The 24105-nt window shown below is 39.9% G+C and overlaps 1 protein-coding gene across 2 annotated transcripts; it reads right to left on the minus strand.

Moving 5' to 3' along the window:
• si:ch211-71n6.4 (fumonisin B1 esterase) lies at nucleotides 1–23845 on the minus strand. Of its 2 annotated transcripts, XM_060923404.1 has the most exons (10): nucleotides 23689–23845; nucleotides 13318–13427; nucleotides 12318–13015; nucleotides 12032–12127; nucleotides 8048–8244; nucleotides 7417–7616; nucleotides 7254–7312; nucleotides 7009–7176; nucleotides 2060–2281; nucleotides 1–1509 (listed from the first exon to the last, which is right to left on the minus strand). In XM_060923404.1, the coding sequence occupies exons 2-10, from the start codon at nucleotides 13383–13385 to the stop codon at nucleotides 1367–1369; spliced, it is 1851 nt and encodes a 616-aa protein (XP_060779387.1). In that variant the 5' UTR covers nucleotides 13386–13427; nucleotides 23689–23845; the 3' UTR covers nucleotides 1–1366. The 2 variants fall into 2 exon arrangements, with proteins under 2 accessions (XP_060779387.1, XP_060779388.1); XM_060923405.1 differs by lacking the exon at nucleotides 13318–13427 and having other exon boundaries at nucleotides 23689–23844.
• Nucleotides 23846–24105: the final 260 nt, after the last annotated feature.

A 24105-nucleotide genomic window follows, 5' to 3' on the forward strand; every position in this document is an offset into this window, starting at 1 on the left:
TTCCTGAGACAGTTTATTTGCATCAAGTGCCATGAACAAAACCACATAAAAGGTAAAGTGCACAGAGGGTTGGAAACATACAGCGACAATTGTGAAGGAAAAGGCAGAAGTGGAAGTTATTTTGACTCACTTCTATACCAATAAACAATATCTAGCAGTGTACGAGCACCTGTGGAATCACAGGAGCGCCGTATAAAAAGAATAAATCTGCAAAAGAATAAGAAAATAAATGCTGAAAAGGAATAAAAATTAAAACTAGGAAAAATGCAGAAATAAAAATAAGAAAATAAATGCTTTTCTTTAATGCTTTGGCTAATCCTATTGCTTTTTGATCATAATGAGATGAGATGAGAATGAAAAAGTAAAAAAAAAAAAAAAGTGATGTGAAACACCAAACACATCACACAGAGAAAGTGCTATTTTATAAAAATTGTTTTCTCACTACCGACATGCTGGAAATCATGCACAGTGTTAAAAGAAGATGCTGTGGCAAACTGAGCCAATTTCTAAGCCAGCCTTCGTCCTCCAAAAAAATCATTGTGGTCTGTAAACATCATTTCACTCATCTTCCATCAGCTTTGCTATTTGTTTACGGCTTCGGGCTACACACAGACCGACGTGTCCTCTGTTTATACAGTATGCTGGCATCTCTTTTGTTATAATTTGAATAAATCTAGTTTTAATGAATTTTTTTTAATGAATCCCAATAAAATAAACAGCTAGATTTTAACAAAATGTTCCTGATGGTACTCTTATTCCCAACAAATGATATGATTTGAAGTCAACCAAGTCAAAGTTTACATCAGTTAATCTTATGTGTAAGTTTGCACCTCACTCAGGCCCACAAGTAGGATACGAATGTTTTTCTGAAATTACAGGATTTTCATGAATACTAAATTTCTTGTATAACTGCTCCTATGAACGCTTTAGGAATAAATCCCTTCATATCCAGCTTAAAGATTTAAAGGAATATAAGATCAGAATGTAAAAATAAAAGTGCAAGGGAAATACTTTGGTGCTCAACTCACACCCTAGGCAAACGTAATAATAATCATTTATGATTTTTGACATTATTGTGCAGCCCTATAAGAAAGTATATGATAATATGCTTTGCAGAGTCAAGCAAATTTATTTCCTTACTAAACACCATGTACATTCCCTTATTGCTGTTTAATGATTCATAATAAAGAATATGCTTGACTCAGTGCAAATAAAATACTTCCTCCATGCTTTTTTTTGGCCAACTCAAAAGAGAGTTAACATTGCAATGCAAAACGATTTCCAGATTTCCTTTTGTAGCTGTTTATGGTTGGTGCATATTTGTTTAATGAAGCGTATAATTAAGCGAGAGTCCAATAAAACCACATTAGTTGATCCAGGCGTATGAATAAAAATTATTCTTTTCCCACAGAGTACATCTCTTTGCTAAAGGATTCTGTGCCACAGAAAGCATCTGATCCAGCATCGCAGTCTGGGATGGGAACTTAGGCCAATCTTCTGGCATTTTACCTGTGAGATGAAAACGCCACATTATTTCTTTTTGGAGCAGTTGAAAATATTGAACAGTTATTCCACAAAATCGAGTCGTACATGAGCTGGATTTCCACATTCGCTGGATTTTGAGAAACAGAGCATTTTTATTGTTATTTTTAGCAAATTCGATAAATAAAAACTTTGTACAAAACATCCGACAAAATAATTTCCGCTTAGAATGTAAACAAACCGGCGAAATGACAGTAGCAATTTGTGAAAAATGCTATTATAATTCTTGAAAAATGAAAAAAGATACGTTCTTACCATCAAATACTTTTATTCCATATGTTTGTTGCTTTTTTTTGTATTTTTTGGCATTTTGTTTTTAAGTAGTTCTTATTTCATCCTCTGGTTCAGCAAAACGCTCCGCCATTTTCTTTTTCTCTACTCACGGTATATAGGCTGATACCCTAGTAGTAGAGTAGCCAATCAGAGTGCACGACTGCTCATATCCAGTGAATGTGGATAGAATAATACTCAATAACTGCATTTGTTGCGTGTTTCTGAGACAACTAATGATTCTCACCTTCTTTTGCGAACTGGATGAAGTATTTTGTTAGCGTTTGCTGAAACGCTTTGTCTTTAGAGGTCGTTGTGCCGAGTGCCATCTCGAGGCCGCCGAAGAATGCCAAGCTGTCCATCATGTGGAAGGAGAAGCGGCTTGAATAAGGGAGCAAGGTGGACGAATTGACTGCTTTGGATGGAGTGTAGGTCACCAGGTAGCGGTACACAGGGCTCTTCAAGGCCTCTGGAAATAACCAAAAATTATGATAAAAGATGACAATTCAACTCCGACTTCACTCCAGATCTGTCCAGGCTTGGCAGATGTGACATCAATCAGGGGTTTTAATAGACTGACCGTACTTTTGTCTCAATCTATATTTGCGCACCAAAGCTGGTTTCAACACATCCTAATTCTCATTAACTTTTCCTCATGACTCGGAGGCATGTTTGATTGCTAGAATTATAAATGACTTGCTCCGCCAATTTTTGTTTTGAAATGGAAACCACATCAGATCACAACGCCTTCTGGGTACAAGTGGACAGATTTGATCCCTAAACCATACAAGGGTTCATCTATTAAACTCCACTTGAGCTCATATGAATAAAAAAAATGCTCATTAAAATTCAAAGCTCCTTAAAAATTGATTCACAATACTGTCGTTCAATTGATCTGGTTGATTTCTTCATTTCAGGCTTCTGTTGACATTTTTCTGGCCCAGAAATTAGCTGGGTTGCCAGTGTTTTTTTTTTTCTTTTTAATAATCCTTTCTCATGTTTTTAAAATGTTTTTTTAGGATAGTTTGGGAGCAGGGTGGCACGGTGGTGTAGTGGTTAGCGCTGTCGCCTCACAGCAAGAAGGTCTGGGTTCGAGCCCCGTGGCCGGTGACGGCCTTTCTGTGTGGAGTTTGCATGTTCTCCCCGTGTCCGCGTGGGTTTCCTCCGGGTGCTCCGGTTTCCCCCACAGTCCAAAGACATGCAGGTTAGGTTAACTGGTGACTCTAAATTGACCGTAGGTGTGAATGTGAGTGTGAATGGTTGTCTGTATTTATGTGTCAGCCCTGTGATGACCTGGCGACTTGTCCAGGGTGTACCCCGCCTTTCGCCCGTAGTCAGCTGGGATAGGCTCCAGCTTGCCTGCGACCCTGTAGAACAGGATAAAGCGGCTAGAGATAATGAGATGAGATGAGATTGGGAGCATGGGTGACCCAGTGGTGTAGTGGTTAGCACTATCGCCTTACAGCAAGAAGATTCTGGGTTTGAGCCCAGTGGCCAACGGGGGTCTTTCTGTGTGGAGTTTGCATGTTCTCTCTGTATCTAGGTGGGTTTCCACCCAGAGTTCGAAGACATGCAGATTAGGTACAATATCCAGCCACTGGGGTTGCACAAATTAGTGCTAAGCCTGAATAGAATGGGGAGGGTTGCGTAAAACCTATGCCAAATCAAATATGTGGAACAGATCCACTGTAGTGACCCCAATGGTAGCAGCCGAAAGAAGAAGAGGAAACTAGTTTGGGAACAAGGTTGTGGGTATACAAAGCAAATCAGCAGGTGGTGTTCATTGTTGGTTGTTTTTTTTTTTGGTGGGTTTTTTTTTTAAATTGCATATGTAGATCAAGCCCTTGTTTTATAGCAAATAATCTGAATTAAATTTAACTCAAGTGCAGCAAACTTTGTAGGCTATGGCAAACAAAGGGAAAGTGTAAGTACAGTCAATGGCTCTACGATAACGCAGGACCATTTCTATTGTAAGATATGTTGCAAAGATTCTGAGAGAGAAATGGGTATTACAGAGTGAGAAGTGAAGATACCAGGCCACAATACAAAAAAAAAAAAGTATTGCAGATACTGCAAATCAGAAATGCACACCATGGTGAACGTCTATCTTTTTGGGCGACTTTAAAGGAATCCTCCAGCAGATTTATTCTCAAGCTTATTTTAAGTAAAAGTAGTCACAGATTTCAAAAATCAAACTTCCATTTTCAGAGACCAAATAGTGTTCAAGAAAAATGAATTTTCTTTAAAATGCCAGACGGGCTTCCTGCGGTGGTGACGTATGCGATGACATCATGTAGCGGTCGCTTGGAGCAACTCCTCTGTTTATATTCTCTGTTTACGTCATAGCATAGTTTTGCTAGTTTTACAAGTATTTTGCTGAATTTATCAGTTTTGAAATAAGTATGCCTCATTGTGAAGCATATAATTGCCACAATGATGCTAAAAAGAAAGCACAAGCTAGAACTAGACTGCATCTCCACAGAGAAAATGCAAAGTGTGCAGAATAGAATAAAATGCCTTTAATGTCACTGCACAAATGTACAATGAAATTTAGTTTATCAAAAGAGAGCAAAGCCGCTGCGCACATACACGCTGCCACTCTTGGGCACTTCAGCCCAAGGTCGTCCCATGTTAACCTAACCGTATGTCTTTGGACTGTGGGGGAAACCAGAGCACCAGGAGGAAACCCACACAGACACAGAGAAAAGATGCAAACTCCACTCAGAAAGGCCCCTGTCAGCCACTGGGCTTGAACCCAAAACCTTCTTACTGTGAAGCGACAGTGCTAACCACTTACACCACCATAATCAGCTGTGGCAAAGTGTCACCGACAGAAACTGAATCAGATATGCGACTTCGTGCAGCAAAATCTTTTTTTACGTGCTCTACAGAAAGTGTGTATAGTGTGTGTGAGGCAAAGTGTCATCGACAGAAACTGAATCAGACATGAGACTTCGTGCTGCAAAATCTTTTTTTTTACTTGCTGTACAGAAAGTGTGTGGCAAAGTGTCACTGACAGAAACTGGATCAGACATGAGACCTTGTGCTGCAAAATCTTTTTTTCACATGATCTACAGAAAGTGTGTGTGGCATAGTGTGTATGGCTGCACACTAAAATCTTGGTTTAAAATGGCTCAACTCAACATGACATGACACTTCACGCTCTAAATTGTTTTTTTACATGATCTACAGCTGGTGCTGTGTAGATTAACAAAGACAGTGTGACATGGTTTAAAACAGAGATTTTAGAGCTCATCTGCATGCTGAGCCACTTAAAACTGAGATTTTAAAGCGGGCAGCCACACATACTATACACACTACACATTGCCACACACACTTTCTGTAGATCACATGAAAAAAGATTTTGCAGCGTGAGGTCTCATGTCTGATCCAGTTTCTGTCGATGACCCTCTGCCACAGCTGAACAAGCACACTTTGCATTTACTCTGCGGAAATGCAGTCTAGTTCCAGCTTGTGCTTTCTTTTTAGCATCATTGTAGCATTGATATGCTAAACAATGAGGCATACTTACTTAAAAACTGATAAATTCAGTAAAATACTTGTGAAACTAGCAAAACTATGCTATAAACAGAGACTATAAACAGCTGAGTTGCTCCAAGTGACCACTACCTGACGTCATCGCATACGTCACCACCGCAGGAAGCCCGTCTGGCATTTTAAAGAAAATTCATTTTTCTTGAACACTATTTGGCCTCTGAAAATGAAAGTTTGATTTTTGAAATCTGCGACTACTTTTACTTAAAATAAGTTAAAATAAAATAAAGTTGGAGGATCCCTTTAAAGTCATTTTGTATGTTTTTTTGGGATGTAACTGGGCTGTAACTTTGGCTGATATCCCTAGCTGGACCAGTTGCTCAGCCTTGGTATATATTAAAAAGAAGGTTCAAACCAAGTGTTTTCAAGATGTGCAAGATGTGAAGCCTATCTGTATAAGAATAAAAATATTTGTCTCATTTTTAGGAATGACACCACACAATAAGAGAATAACCATATCAGAAAGGGAGACTTTTTAAAGGAGATACGCAGAGCCTTTATTTTTAAATCAATTTCTGAGTGGATAGTATCTCCATCCTTGACTCTTGTATGCTGCATAAATGGGAATTAAAAATATATATTTTTGAGAGTTAAAATTGACCGCAAAGTTGGCATTCGAGCTGCCCCGCTGAGCCAGCCAGCCCTGAGTGCATGACGTCACAGCAGGAACCGGTTTTAAGGCCGAGGCCTTTTACAGCTACAGACCAAAGTCATATAAATAAAAATTTATGGTGAAAGTAAGAAATACCGTTACCAACTTGCTCAACTAAGACTGATTTGATTTCATTGATTGTGGATTGACGCTCATTAAAACAGGATAGGTGTTATAACTTATGCAACATACATGTACACGCATGCATTTTCACTGATAAAACGTAAAAGGCTAATTAAATAATCAGATGAACTGAGACAATCACATTCTGAAGCAAATTAAATAATCTTATACCGGTAACTTAAATACACAATACAAGTCACATGTATTAATCTAAATGCAGGTAAACGACGTGGTTTTTTTTTTATCCAAATGAGAGTCAGAGTTTACCCGTCTGTGTTCTCGCTTCTTGAAGACTGATATTGTAGCCGATTGTTTTTGAAACAATCTGATTTTCAGTTGTTCGTTCAGTTCTCCGTTCATTCACTTCTTCCACATAAGGGCGAGATGGCAGCAATATCCAGTTTAGAAATCAGACAGTTGCTCCACTCATTTACTTTTCTTCATACTGTGCATTCCGCCATTACTGCTGGGCTCAGGCAATTACTAAAACCTGGGCCATGAATGCAACGTAAATCCAGCTTCTGTCATGTTGCTGTACCGCCCAGTAACACATCTACGTGACATGGCGATAAATTAGGTCAAAATGAAGGATCGGAGTTGCAGTCAGCTCTGTGTTTTAGTATAGCGGAAGTGGCAATGAGACCGATAGACTTCCTGCTGTGACGTTATGGACATCAAGGTCATTCACTCAGACCGCTACCTATATAAATCACTTTAATCGTAAAAATTACTATATTAGATTTATTGTTAACGCTTAAAACTATTCCTGTGCCATTCTTGAGGTCTCAAGGCATTTATAAACGAAAGTGAGGCCATGGCTCTGCGTATACGCTTTAAGGTCGTAAGGCAGATGGGTTTATGAGGACCTGCAGCTTGCTTGGCCAGGTGGTTGCTGGGGCAGCTGGCTCTCATATCTGACACTAAAGTGGTGTAGAGTCTTTCAGGACAGCGGTCACTGGTTGGGCATGGAGCAGAACTGTTGTACAGCTTCAGGGCCTGGGACCACACATCATCTCCAAATGGCCTCAGCTTCTCTACATACAGGAACAGAGAGAGGGGATGAGAAAAATATGGGCTTTAGGTATTATAGTAATAGCGCTAACTTGGATACCTGATAGAAACCACCGGTAGTCGCCCCAGGTCCAGACGGAGATGTTGTTCATTGGTGGACTGAGAATAGTTGAGAAGACAGAGACCCACCAATAAATTTATTGCCATGATTTTGTGTTGTTGTGATGGCTAAGAAGCTAACAAGTGTAGCCTGTAACATTTACCTGTAGTCAGTTTCTTGCTCTGCTGTTCCAATCACGAATGGAACGTCATTGTAAAACCCACCTTTCTCCCAAGCTTTAAATGAATGAGTAGAGAGAACATGACCATCTAAAACTGCAACTGGACCATATGATTTCCCTTTAACAGGGATGTCTGTTAGTCCATCTTTTGCCCAGGATGGGTATTCCTTCCATGGAATGGCCTGAGTAGATAAAAAGAGAAAGGGTATTCTTTACATTGTTTACACATTACACACAAGCTCAGTTCCTGCTTGAATCAAGCCCAATGGCTGGTAATCAACAGCTGCACAAGCTTGAATAATGATCCATTTTGGAAGCTAGAACCAAAGACAAATGTTGACTGGATGGGAATCGTCAGAATCAAAACTTCTCTCAATGTTATTAGTGCCAACAAAACCAGACAAAACAAAACTGAGGTTGGATTTAAGGTTCTGAAATCAAATAAACTCTGACTGGAAGAGTTTATTTTCAGGTGGAAGTCTGTGCATTTGAGACTGGCTATGGTGGTAATCCTGTAATTGATTACTGGTTTCAGGTGTTTTGGAACCTGAAACAGAAAACAAATGATGGGAATGGGTTGGAGCAGGATCCAGGGTTTGGCTGTGTATCTCACCTGGAGGATCTGAGTTATGTTAAGCTTTCGAAGGCAGGTGGCGTCTTGGCAGCCTGTTTTCTTCAAGAACACAACATTGTCTTGTTCGGCTGAGTCCAACGATTTGTTAGACATGAATGAGGAACTCATTCCAATTGCACGATGAAACAAACCCTTAGCTTGACGCGAAAGCATCAAAGCCCATACTGATGTTTCTCCTTGTAAAAGAATTGGAAAAGGAAGCACATTACAATGTAGTCAGGTAAACTTAGCAGCGAATGCATGCAACACAAAAAGCCGTATGTGGTGAATTTGATTTGTTGGGACACATTCCTGGAGGCCATGTTCTTAGATAAAAATCTATTTTGTCAAGATTGTGAAATGAAATGCAGGGTTGCACAACATCTTTCCTGTTTGGAGACTGTCTGGAGGACTTTCTAAGTGCCTGAGGAGTGAAAGCAGAAGGCCACATGTCCATTAAATGGCAGGGATCGGTTAACAAGAAACAGTTTTTCTAGGAACAAAAACGCATAATGATCCAAAAACGTGACCCATTTTGAGAAATCATATTCACCACCCTAAGGCATAGATACAAAGTAACTGGACAGTGCTGCATAGTTTACAGTGCAATCTGTAAATATGTTTATGCCACCACACTGTTGTATTCTCAAATCTGATTGGTCAGAAGGCGTACTATTATTATTATTATTATTATTATTATTAAACCAGGTGGCACGGTGGTGTAGTGGTTAGCGCTGTCGCCTCACAGCAAGAAGGTCCAAGTTTGAGCCCTGTGGCCGGCGAGGGCCTTTCTGTGCGGAGTTTGCATGTTCTCCTCGTGTCCGCGTGGGTTTCCTCCGGGTGCTCCGGTTTCCCCCACAGTCCAAAGACATGCAGGTTAGGTTAACTGGTGACTCTAAATTGACCGTAGGTGTGAATGTGAGTGTGAATGGTTGTCTGTGTCTATGTGTCAGCCCTGTGATGACCTGGCGACTTGTCCAGGGTGTACCCCGCCTTTCGCCCGTAGTCAGCTGGGATAGGCTCCAGCTTGCCTGCGACCCTGTAGAACAGGATAAAGCGGCTAGAGATAATGAGATGAGATTATTAAACCACAACACAATTGAATGCTTGAATCTGTTCAAGGCTTGGAAAATAGTTTTGGGTGTAACATAAACAAGGTAATATTAATTTGCTTGCTCTAATAGGTTACTGTTTCTATAGTAACAGCAGAGATATGTACAGCAGATGCTCCACATAACTGAATACTAAGAATAAACATATTTTTAAAAATGATTGTTTATTGCTGCTATAGAATACAGTAAGTCCAGAAGGTTTTCTTCACAAGTTTCACAACTTGCAACTATAAATGGTTAAAAAGCATAATATGACGTTCGTTAATAAATAAAAAAAAATTGTAATTGCTGGCTAATTACTGTAGTATAAGAGGAATATAACTCTTCAGGATGTGCTGTTACTAGGGATGTTCAGAATTCACTGTTTAACCGATAAGAACGGTTTTAACTGTTATTATATTATCAGTTAAACAGTTAAATAAAAAAAAAAGATAAACATTTTCATTGTGGTACATGCACAGAATGTAAAGAAGGTAAAAATATGGGACAGGGCCTAACATTACAGCCTACAGCCTATCAATTCATGTAGGCGTATGGACACGTGCAACCAATACAGGTGTCTACAGGCTATAGACTGTAGAATTAATAACTATAAAACTATATTTTCAGTCTGAGCGAAATGAAATGAGCCAAAAGAAGTAGTGTTTAGGACCATTTTGACTGAAAGGACTACGAAGTTATATGGCAGCTAAGTCGTGCAGCGTTGAAATATCAGTTCAGTTGGTCAGGTTCAATGCCCCAACTGATGATCGCATCATCAGTTTTCCATTGGCTAATCAGACAAGGTACGCCACCACTCTTGCCAGAGCAGTTGGGGGTTAGATGCCTTGCTCAAGGGCACTTAAGCCAATCCTGCTGGTCCAGGGAATAGAACCAGCAACCTTTTGGTCTTAAAGCTGTTTCTCTAACCATTAGGCAGTAGTACAACTGCAATGCGGTACCACTTGTGAAGTAAACATCCATAAGCATTCTGTGATGGAGGACAACAACTTTGCTCTCCATGTTAGCCGGAGAAGATGTGATTCCCGGCACTCTGCAGAGATAACTTGGAGGATTTGTTTAATGGTGGAGAAAGACATTTTGCCCATTTGTGTGGTCTGTGGGGAGGGTTTTTAGGAGCATACCGGAGACACTGGTGCCATCTGAGCGGGTATTCTCCACCATGGGTCTCACAGTACGTAGAGAGCGCACAAGATTAACCCCACAGCATGTCAACATATTACTATTTCTGAATAAAAATCAGTAAACAAATTGTCTGGGTTGAAATAGGCTACAGTTTTTTTTTCCTGAGGTGTGAAAGTGACACAATTTTCCGTTTTGTTAAAACGATGGCTGTTCATCGTTAAATAAATTGATATACCCGATAGCGGAGCTGCTTTTCATTATAGCACTCTCCGTGCTTATACATTAGAAAGTGTGCCCACTTGTTGTTCATTTCAATAAGCCTGAGTTTTACAATATTTTCCTACATGGGAGACGTAGGCTGCCGGACCTGCTGGTTAAGCGCACTTAGCGCTGGAGGCAGTGTTGTAGTTGAGTCACTAAACCTCGAGTCAGAGTCCAGTCTTGAGTCCCCAGTGTTCAAGTCCAAGTCATTAAAGAAAATTTCGAGTTGAGTCCATTATTGATCCGAGTCGAGTCCAACACTCCAACTGCACCATTTGACGGTGGTGGTAGTTTGTTCCTGAACATGACGTATGAACAGGTGAATGTCCGTTCTCTTTGTCAGAGAGTGTGAAGTATTCTGTCAGAGATGGTTGGGAGACGGATGTAAATGCAGAAGGTGTGTTTATTAATACAAGCAAAGACAGGTAAACAATCCAGAACAGCAGGCAAAATCGTAAAACAGTGAAACAGGCAATAGGTCGAGTGAGGCACAAACAGGCTATCATAGACTAGACAGAATCAAAGATGAGAAACAGAAACTCAAGGAAATAAGGCTCAGTAATGTGTCAGCAATGCAACTCAATACTTTGCAAAGTAAGTGTGTTTTCACAGTTTTTATATTGGCACTCTGATTGCGCCTTAATCCTCTGCAGGTGCGAGTTGTATGAGAGTCCGCTTGGCGTGCGCACTGTCCGGAGCACGCCCGAGAGTCTCTCTCATACACGTGCCAAGGTGTGCAGGTGTGACACTCGTGCGTGAAATTAGTACAAAACTTAATGTAGATATAAATATCTTATGCCAAATTATTATGCCATTTTACAAAAAATAAAGAAAAAATCAGAGTCCTCGTCTCCAATTTACGAGTCCTAATGCAGTTAATGCACGAGTCCGAATCCAAGTCCGATTCATCAGTGCTCAAGTCCAAGTCAAGTCATGAGTCCTTAAAATTAGGGCACGAGTCAGACTTGAGTCTGAGTCTTGGACTCGAGTACTCTAAGCCTGGCTGAAGCATTAAATGTTTGTTTCGTTTTGTTAATCTGTTTTGTTCAGTGCAAAGTCTAGCAACATCTTACAAATTATTTACATCAGTTATGAACTGTTTGCACGGGGGGGGGATAAAGCACTTCTAATTTCTAGAGCATTTTTTGTATTGGTGTCACGGTCACTCATTCATGTTAAATAGGCCTCCATTTTCTTATTGGTTAACGGTTAATTGTCGATTAAAGAGTGACGAAAAAAATCTGAAATGGACATCCCTAGCTGTTACAGAAAAATAATCACCATCAGGGTGGTAATGCACCACACCATCCCATCCGACTAACATATGAGTGAAATAATGACATCCTTCACAGCTATTGTTTGTTTTAAATCCAACATGTTGGAGTACAGAGGCAAAAACAGTTACAAACTGCACTGTATATACAGTATGCATTCAAAAGAAGTCCAAAGGAGATCGCTTTTATAGAAAACTTATTTGAATTCTGACCAAATATGGTGACTTTCTTTGGGTCTCCGCCGAACACATGGATGTTTTTTTGAACCCAGTGAAGAGCTTGAATCTGGTCCATGAAGCCGTAGTTCCCTGCGTTCATAAATGATCCATGCTTGTAATTCTATACCAAATCACACTGGTTATATAACAAAGAACTTAGAGTCTATGAAAAATAACATTTATCTATAACTCCTGTAACTAGTCCTCCAAGATGGACAGGTGGTTTGAACAGTTTGGACAAATATTGATCTAATCTGACAGCTGTGTTGAAAGGACTGACCTGAGGTATTGGTGGGAGAACCTTTTCTCAGTAGCTCCAGAGCCATGAAGCCAAATGCATTAAGCCTGTAATTCAGACTGACAAACACAGTTTGTGTTCGGCTCGCCAGCTCCTCAGTGGGCGAGTAGCCTTTCTCCTGGCCGCTCAGCATGTGCAAGTGTCCTCCATGGATCCACACCATGACAGGCAGGGCAGCAGTAGGCCGCAGGCTGGGTGTCCAGACGTTCAAGTACAGGCAGTCCTCCTGACCCATCACATGCCCATCTTCCCTGAGAGGCCATACCTGGGCACACTTGCTACGAAAATGTGTGGCATTGTAAATGCCAGCCCAGCACTTTCCATTTGCTTTTAGGTCTGCTGGAGGTTGCCATCGGTGTTCACCAACAGGTGGCACGGCATATGGGATACCTTTGAAGGAGTAGGCACCATCTTTCCTTTGCCCATGCAGCAAACCACAGTCTGTGAGCACTTGAGCGTAACGAGATGGTGGAGTCTGAGCCACGTAAGCTAGGTATGCAGCAAGAGTGAGGAGGGCAAGAATGCCACAACCAATCAAAAACATACACCTGCGGGACACCTGAAGGAATGGGCTGACGTAGTAGCGGTGGGCATATTGGACCTCCTCTTCAGCCTCATCTTGAACAAGGTAGCGGTACTCGTTCCTTTCAGGGACCTCAAATGCATCCTCATTCATCTCTCTGAGCCACACAGGTATATACAGGACATATCAATGCCATGTTATGTGTCATCCTTTTTTTTGCTTTGGGTTTTGATAATTTATATCCATTTGATTACCATTTTAACAATAAATAGGAAAGTGAACCTGTCAACTTTAACATACCATTACCAAACTGCTCATATTCTACTGTCATTACTGTGTATCATTATTATTATTGCAAGTTGCAAGATTATCATTCTATCATTTATAAAACCCCACATGAGAAAAAATTGGGACAGTATGGAAATGAAAAAAAAAGAAAGCAGTGATTTCTAAACTTACTTTGGCTTGTATTTCATTGCAGACAGCATGAACCCAAGATATTTCATGTTTTGTCTGGTCACCTTCATTTCATTTGTTAATATACATACTGCATTTCAAGCCTGCAACACCTTCCAAAAAAGTTGCGACAGGCAATTTAGGGTTTGTAATGAGGTAAAACAATTAAACAATAATGTAATTTGAAACAGGTGATGTCAACAAGTGACTGTAATCATGATGTGGCACAAAATCAATATCCAGGAAAGGCCTAGTGTTTGAGGAGCAAAGATGGGCCGAGGATCTCCACTTTGTCAACAAATGCATGAGAAAATTATTGAAATTTTTAAAAACAATGTTCCTCAAAGAAAACTCAGAAGGGATTTGGATATTTCACCATCTATGGTGCATAATATCATTCAATGATTCGAGGAATCTGGAGGAATTTTGGTGCATAAAGGGCAAGTGCACAAGCCTAAGCTGAACACCTGTGATGTCTGATCCCTCAGATGGCACTGCATCAAAAACCATCATTCATCTACGAGTATAGCTGATATAACCACATGGGCTCGGGATTACTTTGGCAAACCTTTGTCAAGCACTACAATACAGAGCTACAGCCACAAATGCCAGTTAAAATTTACTGTGCACAAAGGAAACTTTATGTTAACTGTGTCCAGGAGCACAGTTGACTCCTCTGGACTCAGAGGCATCTGGGATGGACCATCACACAGTGGAAATGTATATTGTGGTCAGATGAATCAGTATTCCAGGCCTTTTTTGTAAGAAATGGACATCGTGTGCTCCGGACCAAAGATGAAAAGGATCATATAGACTGTTACCAGCAACAAGTCCAAAACCCAGGGTCTGTCATGGTATGGGGTTGTGTCAGTGCTCTTGGCAAAGGTAACTTACACTTCTGTGATGGTAGCATTAATGCAGAAAAGTACACTGACACTTTGGAGCAACATTTGCTGCCTTCAAGACAACATCTTTTCCAGGGATATTTCAGCAACACAATGCAAAACCATATTCTGCACACAATTACAAAGGAATGGCTGTGGAAGAAGAGGGTGCCTGTCCCTTCTGTCCCCAACAGAGAATGTGTGGTGAATTTTGAAATGAAAAAATGAGACAATGGTGACCCTGTACTGCTGCACACCTTAACACATGTTTGCAGGAAGAAAGGGACAAAATAACATCTGAAACACTTTATCACTTGGTGTCTTCAGTCCCTCAACATCTTTTAAGGAATGGCAACATTATAAAGTGGTAAAATTCATGAGGTAAAACATCAAATAATGTGCTGTTGTATTGTTCTGAGTGCAATACAGGTCAAAGATTATTTACAAATCATTGTTTTCAGTATTAATTTCAACATACCGTCCCAACTTTTTCTGACGTGGGGTTGTACTTTAACACTTTACACATGCTTTACCTGTTCATCCTGTTTGTCTGTTCATACAACTAAACTGAACTCACAGATGGTTTGGATAAAAGTGTCCTTCGAATGAACAAATACAAATGAGTTGGAGTTCATAGTGAAGAGTGAGATAACATGATGACACTAACATTCTCGATGCATGTAGCATTTCAGGTACAATATAAATAACTATAGTGCCTTGCATAAGTATTCATCATCCCATTTGAAGTATTAAAAAAAGGAAACCCCTAAATTAGTTCTGGTGCAACCAGTTGCCATCAGAAAACAAAACTAAATAAACAGGATCTCAAAGACCAAGAATCGGTCAAAATAAGTCTGAGACAAAGTTCTGGAAAAGTATCAATCAGGGTGTGGTTGTAAAAACTATAACCATAACCTTAGCCTGGACCCTCCACAAAGCTGGGTTTTATGGAAGAGTGGCGAGAAGAAAGCTATTATATGTATATGAAATCCCATTTAGAGTTTGCCAAAAGGCAAGTGAGAGACTCAGTAAACGTAGGAAAAAGTCAGGCAGTAAAACGCAGTAAATTGTAACAAACAGCTTGTCTGATGTCACTCGTAAACACACTCGTAAAAGTCACCCTGACACTTTTACTGTTGTACTGCTGCTCAACCTGTCTGAACATGTCTATGCTGACTGGCACAAGACAGCAAAAGCAACAAACAGCATTTAGGTAAAGTGTTGCATTTGGTCCCTGTACGTTCTTCTTATTGCTGCAATTTTGAATTATGAATTTTAAAAAAAAAGCGTTACATTTGACACCTTATTGTCAAACATTTTTTTTTCAGAAGAAATTCTTAGTCTTTTTCTCTTTCAACCAACAACCCCAAGTTCCTTTTCAGCTAAAGATTTTTGGTGACATCCTAATAAATATACAGTGTCTTGCAAAAGTATTCATCCCCCTTGGTGTTTGTCCTGTTTTGTTGCATTACAAGATGGAATTAAAATGGATTTTGGGGGGGTTAGCACCATTTGATTTACACAACATGCCTACAGCTTTAAAGGAACAGTCCACTGTACTTCCATAATGAAATATGCTCTTATCTGAATTGAGACGAGCTGCTCCGTACCTCTCCGAGCTTTGCGCGACCTCCCAGTCAGTCAGACGCAGTCAGACGCGCTGTCACTCCCGTTAGCAATGTAGCTAGGCTCAGTATGGCCAATGGTATTTTTTGGGGCTGTAGTTAGATGCGACCAAACTCTTCCGCGTTTTTCCTGTTTACATAGGTTTATATGACCAGTGACATGAAACAAGTTCAGTTACACAAATTGAAACGTAGCGATTTTCTATGCTATGGAAAGTCCGCACTATAATGACAGGCGTACTAACACCTTCTGCGCGCTTCGGCAGCGCATTGATACGGAGCTCAGATATCAATGCGCTGCCGAAACGCGCAGAAGGTGTTAGTACGCCTGTCATTATAGTGCGGACTTTCCATAGCATAGAAAATCGCTACGTTTCAATTTGTGTAACTGAACTTGTTTCATATCACTGGTCATATAAACCTATGTAAACAGGAAAAACGCGGAAGAGTTTGGTCGCATCTAACTACAGCCCCAAAAAATACCATTGGCCATACTGAGCCTAGCTACATTGCTAACAGGAGTGACAGCGCGTCTGACTGACTGGGAGGTCGCGCAAAGCTCGGAGAGGTATGGAGCAGCTCGTCTCAATTCAGATAAGAGCATATTTCATTATGGAAGTACGGTGGACTGTTCCTTTAAAGGTGCACTTTTTTTTTGGTGTGTGTGTGATAAAAACTATAATTAAGATGAAAAAACAGAAATCTGGAGTGTGCATAGGTATTCACCCCCTTTCGTATGAAACCCCTAAATAAGAGCTGGTCCAACCAATTCACTTCATAAGTCACATAATTAGTTGATTACGATCCACCTGTGTGCAGTCAAAGTGTCACATGATCTGTCACATGATGTCTGTATAAATCAACCTGTTCTGGAAGGACCCTGACTCTGCAACACTACTAAGCAAGCAACATGAAAACCAAGGAGCCTCCAAACAGGTCAGAGACAAAGTTGTGGAGAAGTATAGATCAGGGTTGGGTTATAAAAAAATATCCCAAACTTTCAATATCCCAGGGAGCACCATTAAATCCATTATAGCAAAATGGAAAGAATATGTCACCACTACAAACCTGACAAGAGAAGGCCGCCCACCAAAACTTACAAACTGGGCAAGGAGGGCATTAATCAGAGATACAACAAAGACACCAAAGAAGGAGCTGCAAAGATCCACAGTGGAGATGGGAGTATCTGTCCATAGGACCACTTTACGCTGTACACTCCTCAGAGCGGGGCTTTATGGAAGAGTGGCCAGAAAAAAGCCATTGCTTTAAGAAAAAAAATAAGAAAACATGTCTGGAGTTTGCATAACAGCATGTGGCAGACTCCCCAAACACAAGGAAGAAGATTCTCTGGTTAGATGAGACTAAAATTGAACTTTTTGGCCATCATGGGAAATGCCATGTGTGGCACAAACCCAAAGCTTCCCAACACCCTGAGAACATCATTCCTACAGTGAAGCATGGTGGTGGCAGCATCATGCTGTGGGGATATTTTTCATCTGCAGGGTCAAAGCTGCAGGAAAAAGAAAGCTTGTCAAGACTGAAAGAAAGATGGATGGCACTAAATACAGGGCAATTCTGGAGGAAAACCTGTTTGAGTCAGCTAGATGTTTGAGACTGGGACTCTAAACATACTGCTAAAGCTACACTGGAATGGTTTAAAGGGAAACATTTAAAATGTATTGGAATGGCCCAGTCAAAGCCCAGACCTCAATTCAATTGAGAATCTGTGGCATAACTTGAAGATTGCTGTACACCAACACAACCCATCAAACTTGATGGAGCTGGAGCAGTTTCGCCTTGAGGAATGGGCAAAAATCCCAGTGGCTAGATGTGCTTAGCTAATCGAGACATACCCCGAGAGAGTTGCAGCTATAATTCCAGAAAAAGTTGCCTCTACCAAGTATTGATTTTGGGGGATGAATACCTATTCACACTCCAGATTTCTGTTTTTTTTTTTTTATCTTAATTATTGTTTATGTCACAAGAAAACAACAATTTGCACCTTTGAAGTGGTAGGCATTTTGTGTAAATCAAATGGTGCTCACCCCCAAAAATCCATTTTAACTCCAGTTTGTAATGCGACAAAACAGGACAAACACCAAGGGGGATGAAAACTTTTGCAAGACACTGTAGTTAATTCATGTTAACTCAACTATACAATTGTGTAACATTAGCTAAGTCAAACGTACATTGACTGATTTTATTTCACATGAATGAACTCAAATCATCCTCCAGTTACCTTGACAGAACGTGATGGCAAGTGGGAAAACCAAGTTGAGATTAGGGGACTGCTCAAAAATGACTAATGTGTGTTCGGGGAAGGGGCTGTTAACATTGAAGAGTTCAAAACATATATATTATTGTCAGTCATTTCAGATGCATGTGTCAATTAATTCATCTGCCATTTTTATTAGAAAAAAAATGAAATATTTTCTTGGCATATGTGTGAATGATGTCTTGTGCTCCGATGTTAAAATGCAACGCTCTTACACAAAGGCTATGTTCACATTACCAGTCTGAATGTGGTTCCAAATATGTTTTTTGTGGCTACTGCCTCATAGAGGCAGGAGCCACTATGTCATTGTGTAGTAAGAATGTAAGAATGAGTGTAACAATAGCGCACTGTGCATACACATATGCATACAGGTGTTCCTATTAAAATGGCCGGTGAGTGTATACAATTCGGTTCACTGTTCGAAATAAATGGACTAGACTAAAGAAATCGCTTTCAGACATGTTTATGCTTATTACCGATGGAAAGTGCGTTCCTATTCTAAAATATACTCCAGGTTGTTCCCCTTTCCTTGCCTTCTTCGGCCAGTGATCCCATGTGTGATGTAGCTGCAATGCACTTCTGAGTTGTTACAGGAAGTTGTTGAAAAGAGTATTGAGACCACTGAGCTCTAGTGCCGGGCCTTTTCCGGGAAATAAGAGTTTGGGTCATGGCGACAGCGTGCGTATGTCAGCCTCGGTTCGGAGGTTTCAGTTTCGAAAACTGTAAGAGGTAAGAGTAGAATAATATAAAGTACAGACACTTGGGATATTTTATTTCTATGATTTTTAAATTGTTCATTTTTGGATTACGCTTCATTTTTGTGGCTACTGCCTCACAGAGTAAATATATATGCTATATTTACTGTATGGACATGGGATCAGAAATCAATTTTATTTATAAGCAGTAGCTACATGTACCCATAGGTTACCTATTTTTTTATTTTTGCCATAATGTGACACAGATCTGATGTTTTCAGGGCTGTGTGGACACAAATATCTGATTTTTTTCAAATCAGATATGAGTCACTTTTATATGTGGTCCTACATCAGAGAAATATTCCTGGTCATGTGACTTACGTACATGAGAATGGTCAGATTGTTATTCATATGGGTTTTGGCCCATATTCACACGCTGTCTTCATCAGCCAGCACCGACAGTGTGGCAAAACAACAATGGAGAACTACAGCAACTAGTGTGTCCATTCAGTTGGCTTTAATACCATGAGTCATGTCACAAATACGAGGTTTTTGTGATGTTATCACAAATATGGTGTTTTTCAATTTGTACATGTGTACCATTTCGGAGGACAGATGTGTTCACATTACAGTTAGATACATATTACTTGTAATTATGGAAGTGAACTGTCAAGATGGGCAAATCTGATTTGAGCAAAAAAAAAAAAATCTGAATTGAACAATGAGGGTTGTAATGTAAACGTAACCATAATGAATAAACATTCACAGGTTTACTTATGGTTTTTTAAAATAAAAGTTTTTTTTTTAATTAACCAGTGTGCCACAATTCAAAAAATGATTATATAAGGCAGTGGTGGCTCAACAGGTTATGGCTCTGGATTATTGATTAGAGAGTCAGAGGGTTCGAGCCCTAGCACTGCCAAACTGCCCCTGTTGGGCCCTTGGGCAAGGCTCTTAAAATGCATATCATGGGTAAATTCAGGAGCAAGATCAATGTAATTCTCCTATTTTATATTAAACTTTGGTCAAATATCTGTCATGTTTTGCATTTTGTGCAATTTTTTTACCTTGCACAATACCAGAAAAATTCAGTTGAAATCAAGCCATTTGAGGCGAATTGGTCTGCCTCTGAAAAAACTTGGCATTTGGATTTCCCGGCAAACATTGATTTTCGTGACGTCGTGTGCGGGACGCCTCCTTCTGAATCCTACGTCAGCGCTGGTTTGTTTATGAGAAAACGACCTGGTGGTTTTCTGCAAATTTCTTCAACGTTATCATGTAATTATTAAAATGGTTAACAGATGTATTGTAGGAGGGTGTAGCAACACCAATCTTGATGGGATTAGTACTCATCGTTTTCCAAAAGACTGGACAGGCACCTGGAAGCCGAGGACCAAGAAAGACCAAGAAAATCGACGATTCACAAGTTGACTGTTGCCAGGGTAAGAAATCATTCTGACATCTCATTATATTCTTCATCCAAAGGTGAAGTAACATTGCGCTCAGGTGACAATTCCATATTTCAATGTAAAATCGCTAGCTGCTAAACTTGGTCTACACAGGCTATACACTCAGTGCGTTTACATGCACATAGAGAGAATTGAATTTCCGCCGTTGCTCGACTGAAATCGAAGTTCAAAATGCCATGTATACACCTTAATTCGGCTGAAATTGAACCGAACTTGATTTCTCGGAATCGAGCTACACGACCTAGATTATGCAATTTCTGCCGAGCTACTTAGTGCATGTATACCCTATTGTAGGGCTGTGCGATATGGGAAAAAATGAATATCCCGATACATTTTCTCCGTTTCACGATATGCGATATATATCTCGATATATTGAAATCTCCTCTAAAGTACCCCATGAAATCTAACTTACTCTTTACTGTTTTCACTACAATCCCTGCAGATTAAATAACATTCTTGGTTAACTTTACAGGTGGTTTTCAACAACGCATTTTAAATTTTCATGTTAGTGATTAATCACAATTGAATTGAAATAAGACTATTTTTATTCAACAAAGATGTGGCACAAACTGCAAAAACAATCTTGAAAATTGCAACAAAGGGGCAAAACAATACAGAGCTGCTCAGAGCTCAAATCAATAAAGTGCAAGCTCAACACTGAGAAAGACATTTAGCCTAAATAAGAAAAGTGCTCATTCATTAAATTATTTTAAAAAATAGATCTCTAAGCTATTAACCTGACTACTGAGAACCACTGGAACATTCACAACAGAGAGAGAGATTGAGGGAGAGAAGAGAGAGATCTGCAAAACATCATTTTTCTCTTTGCACACTTTTGAACTGAGTGTTTTCTGGCTCTGCCTCTCAGATGTGTATAATTCCGGCTGCTGCCTTTCGTGATGACGGGGTTTTTTTTGCACACTTTACAAACTGGCATTTGCTGTTCCACGTCCTCCTCGCGATATCCAAAAAATGCCAGATGACTGACCCCTTACTAGTTCTTTTAGGAACCAATTCATCCGCTTCCATTTTTAATTTGTCGCTGAAATTGACAGAGCTTACACGGTAGCCTATGCAACACCAGCGATTGCACGAACTGAGTCAGCGCTGTAAACCGGAACCAGGAAATCTTCCCGCCGGCAGTGCTGCCAGATACTGCTGACGTTTTCCATCCCAAAATATGTTCAAAACCCGCCAAAACGCGCTTAAAACTGCCCAATCTGGCAACACAACCGAAACTAGAAAATCTTCCCGGAAGTTCCTTTCAGCACCGAGATGTCGCCCGGGATTGGTTGGCGAGTGCGTGACGTTATTGTTTTCTTTACCCTTAGGCAGTCTCTCACGTTACTGCCTGAGGGACAGGGAGAAAACCACCGGGAAAGGTTTTAAACAAACACAACAAACACGAAACGAACGCAAGTCGGAAGATGACCATAAAATACTCGATAGTTACAATATAATAATTTTATGTATCGCACACAGAATTTTCGGCGATACATCGAGTATATTCGATATATCGCACAGCCCTACCCTATCGAGCTACGTATTCGAGCTACTTACTTCAGCACTGCCCCTTCCGGAAGTGACGAGTGACGAGACCACAAGCGGGAAACACAACAGCCTCGGTCGGCATGACAACGAATCATGACAACAGCATGAATCTTTTCTTTTTGTGGCATTGTTTGCACTGTTAAAATTTAGCTCACTTACTGTATCATCAAATACATCTGTACAGCTGTTGCATAGCTGTGAATTGTGTACATAAACAAGTCATTGTATTTGTGTGTGTGTGTGTGTGTGTGTGTGTATGTATATATATATATATATATGTCCAACATCTGAAGAATGTCAATAAAAACAAAACAATTGAACTTTTTTTGTGCTTATTAAGACATAAGTTAAATTGTAAGCAAAAAAAATATTTTTTTGTAAGCAAAAAATGGACTTTAGAAAAATATACAATTGTGCAAAATAAGTTGTCAAAATAAGTGGTCTGCGCAGGACAGTTTGTAGTCATACAGTCTGTTAGAGCAAGCCTAACAGCTTGAGCACGGAACTTGTGAACACGGATAACTTTGTTTATACTCTTGAATAGCTCTTCTTCATGACGACAACCGGAAGTGTACCAACACGATGGGGTGTGTAGCGCCACCTATGGCTCGGGTGCACAATGTACCTCACACAATAGCTCGATTTCCTTGTGTGCATGTAGGATTGGATTTCTCTGGCACCCCTGCTGGGACCCTTAGCTCGATTACCGACAGTAGCTTGAGTTGGATGTGCATGTAAACGCACTGACTGAAACCGTGCAAGCTCTCTCAGCCTGCTGGCGCTTCCGCAGGTGACGTCACGAATCTGGCTCCAGACTCCCTTGGGATTTTTCCAGACGTGTTTTGTTATTTTATTTTTTCTGCTGTAGACAGATGGCCTTGTGCAAAATTACCCTTCTGGATGAGTGTGTAAAGGGACATACTTTCATATTAAAAAAAAATAAATTGGCCCAGGATATGCACTTTAAACCTATTGGCTCAACCTATCTACAAGTGTGGGAAAAGCTTTAAAGAAAATTATATATTCAGATTGTGTAAATGAAATAGTAAAAAGTTCATTTTAGTTCCACACTGTAACACTGTGGAAAAGTTGAAGGGGGTGAATATTTATGTAAGGCACAGTGTTTAGTACTAGACTGTTCATGCCTAATTATATGTTAATATTCCATCAACAAAACATAGTTCACAAACTCTCCTTAAATGAAACTCTCATTCTGGGAAGAAAATCTGCACACGTGTTTTTGTTGGGCTGTTTTTGGTCTACTCAGAGACGTGTGAAGAAGTTTGTGCACCCTTGGAATAGTCATATATCAGACAGTTATATTTAACAAAACAGACTATTGTCCCATTTCAAATAAAGTAAGTTGCATACAAAAGGAAGTGCTCAAACAAATAAAAATGAACAACAGGAAGAGAAACAGAGAGAGAGAGAGAGAGAGAGACAGAGAGATTAAAGAGCGCCAGGGGTGAAAATGATCATTATTATAGTTATAGTATAATGATAGTAATTATATAGTAGCATTATTAATATAAAAATCTGGCTGTGTTTCGGTAAGTGTGGGTTTTTAAACCCGTGCCAGAGTAAAACCCTGCTCTATAAATGTGCTTCTTACATACAATTTCAGCAAAGTTTCAACACAAATCTGACTATAATTTATTTTACAAATCCAAAAGCAGAGCTCAAACCAAACCAACACCAGATCTGAGAAAAGAAAAGTTCCTAAAGCAGCATCTTTACTACAAAATGCCCATTTATGGACACTAGAGTTTAATAACTGTAAAATATATACTACATACACATATAATATATATAATTTAATATAATAAAACTAACGAACTGTGGCCTCATTTTGATGAACAAATGTTATAAACTTACCCTTGTGATGTTTACACATTGGGCGAACGGTTTTCCTTACTATAGCCTGAATCATACGATAATATTATTGACCATGTAGTAGACTACTTAGGCTGCAGAAGACCATCATTTCATATCCCACTGTAGTGCTCCAATATAGATAGTAGCGAGGCATTTAGGAATCAACCCAGCTAACTTCTTCAAACGTTATCTCCGCCCTTTGTCTTAAAGTAAAGATGGCTGATTTTTTCCCCATTTTTTCATCAAACTCTAGTGTGAGCGTACAGACAGCAGCTTTTAAACAGTAAACAGTTGCTTTTGTACAAGAATGGTTCAAGAAACTTTCAGGATAAACTGTACACTACGTTATTCCTTAAACTAATAGGCAGTATTGCATAAAGTATGTGAGAATTATAATGATAATTTCAGCCAGGTGAC

This window comes from Neoarius graeffei, chromosome 6, assembly GCF_027579695.1.
Source record: "Neoarius graeffei isolate fNeoGra1 chromosome 6, fNeoGra1.pri, whole genome shotgun sequence".
In the NCBI taxonomy this organism is placed as follows: domain Eukaryota; kingdom Metazoa; phylum Chordata; class Actinopteri; order Siluriformes; family Ariidae; genus Neoarius; species Neoarius graeffei.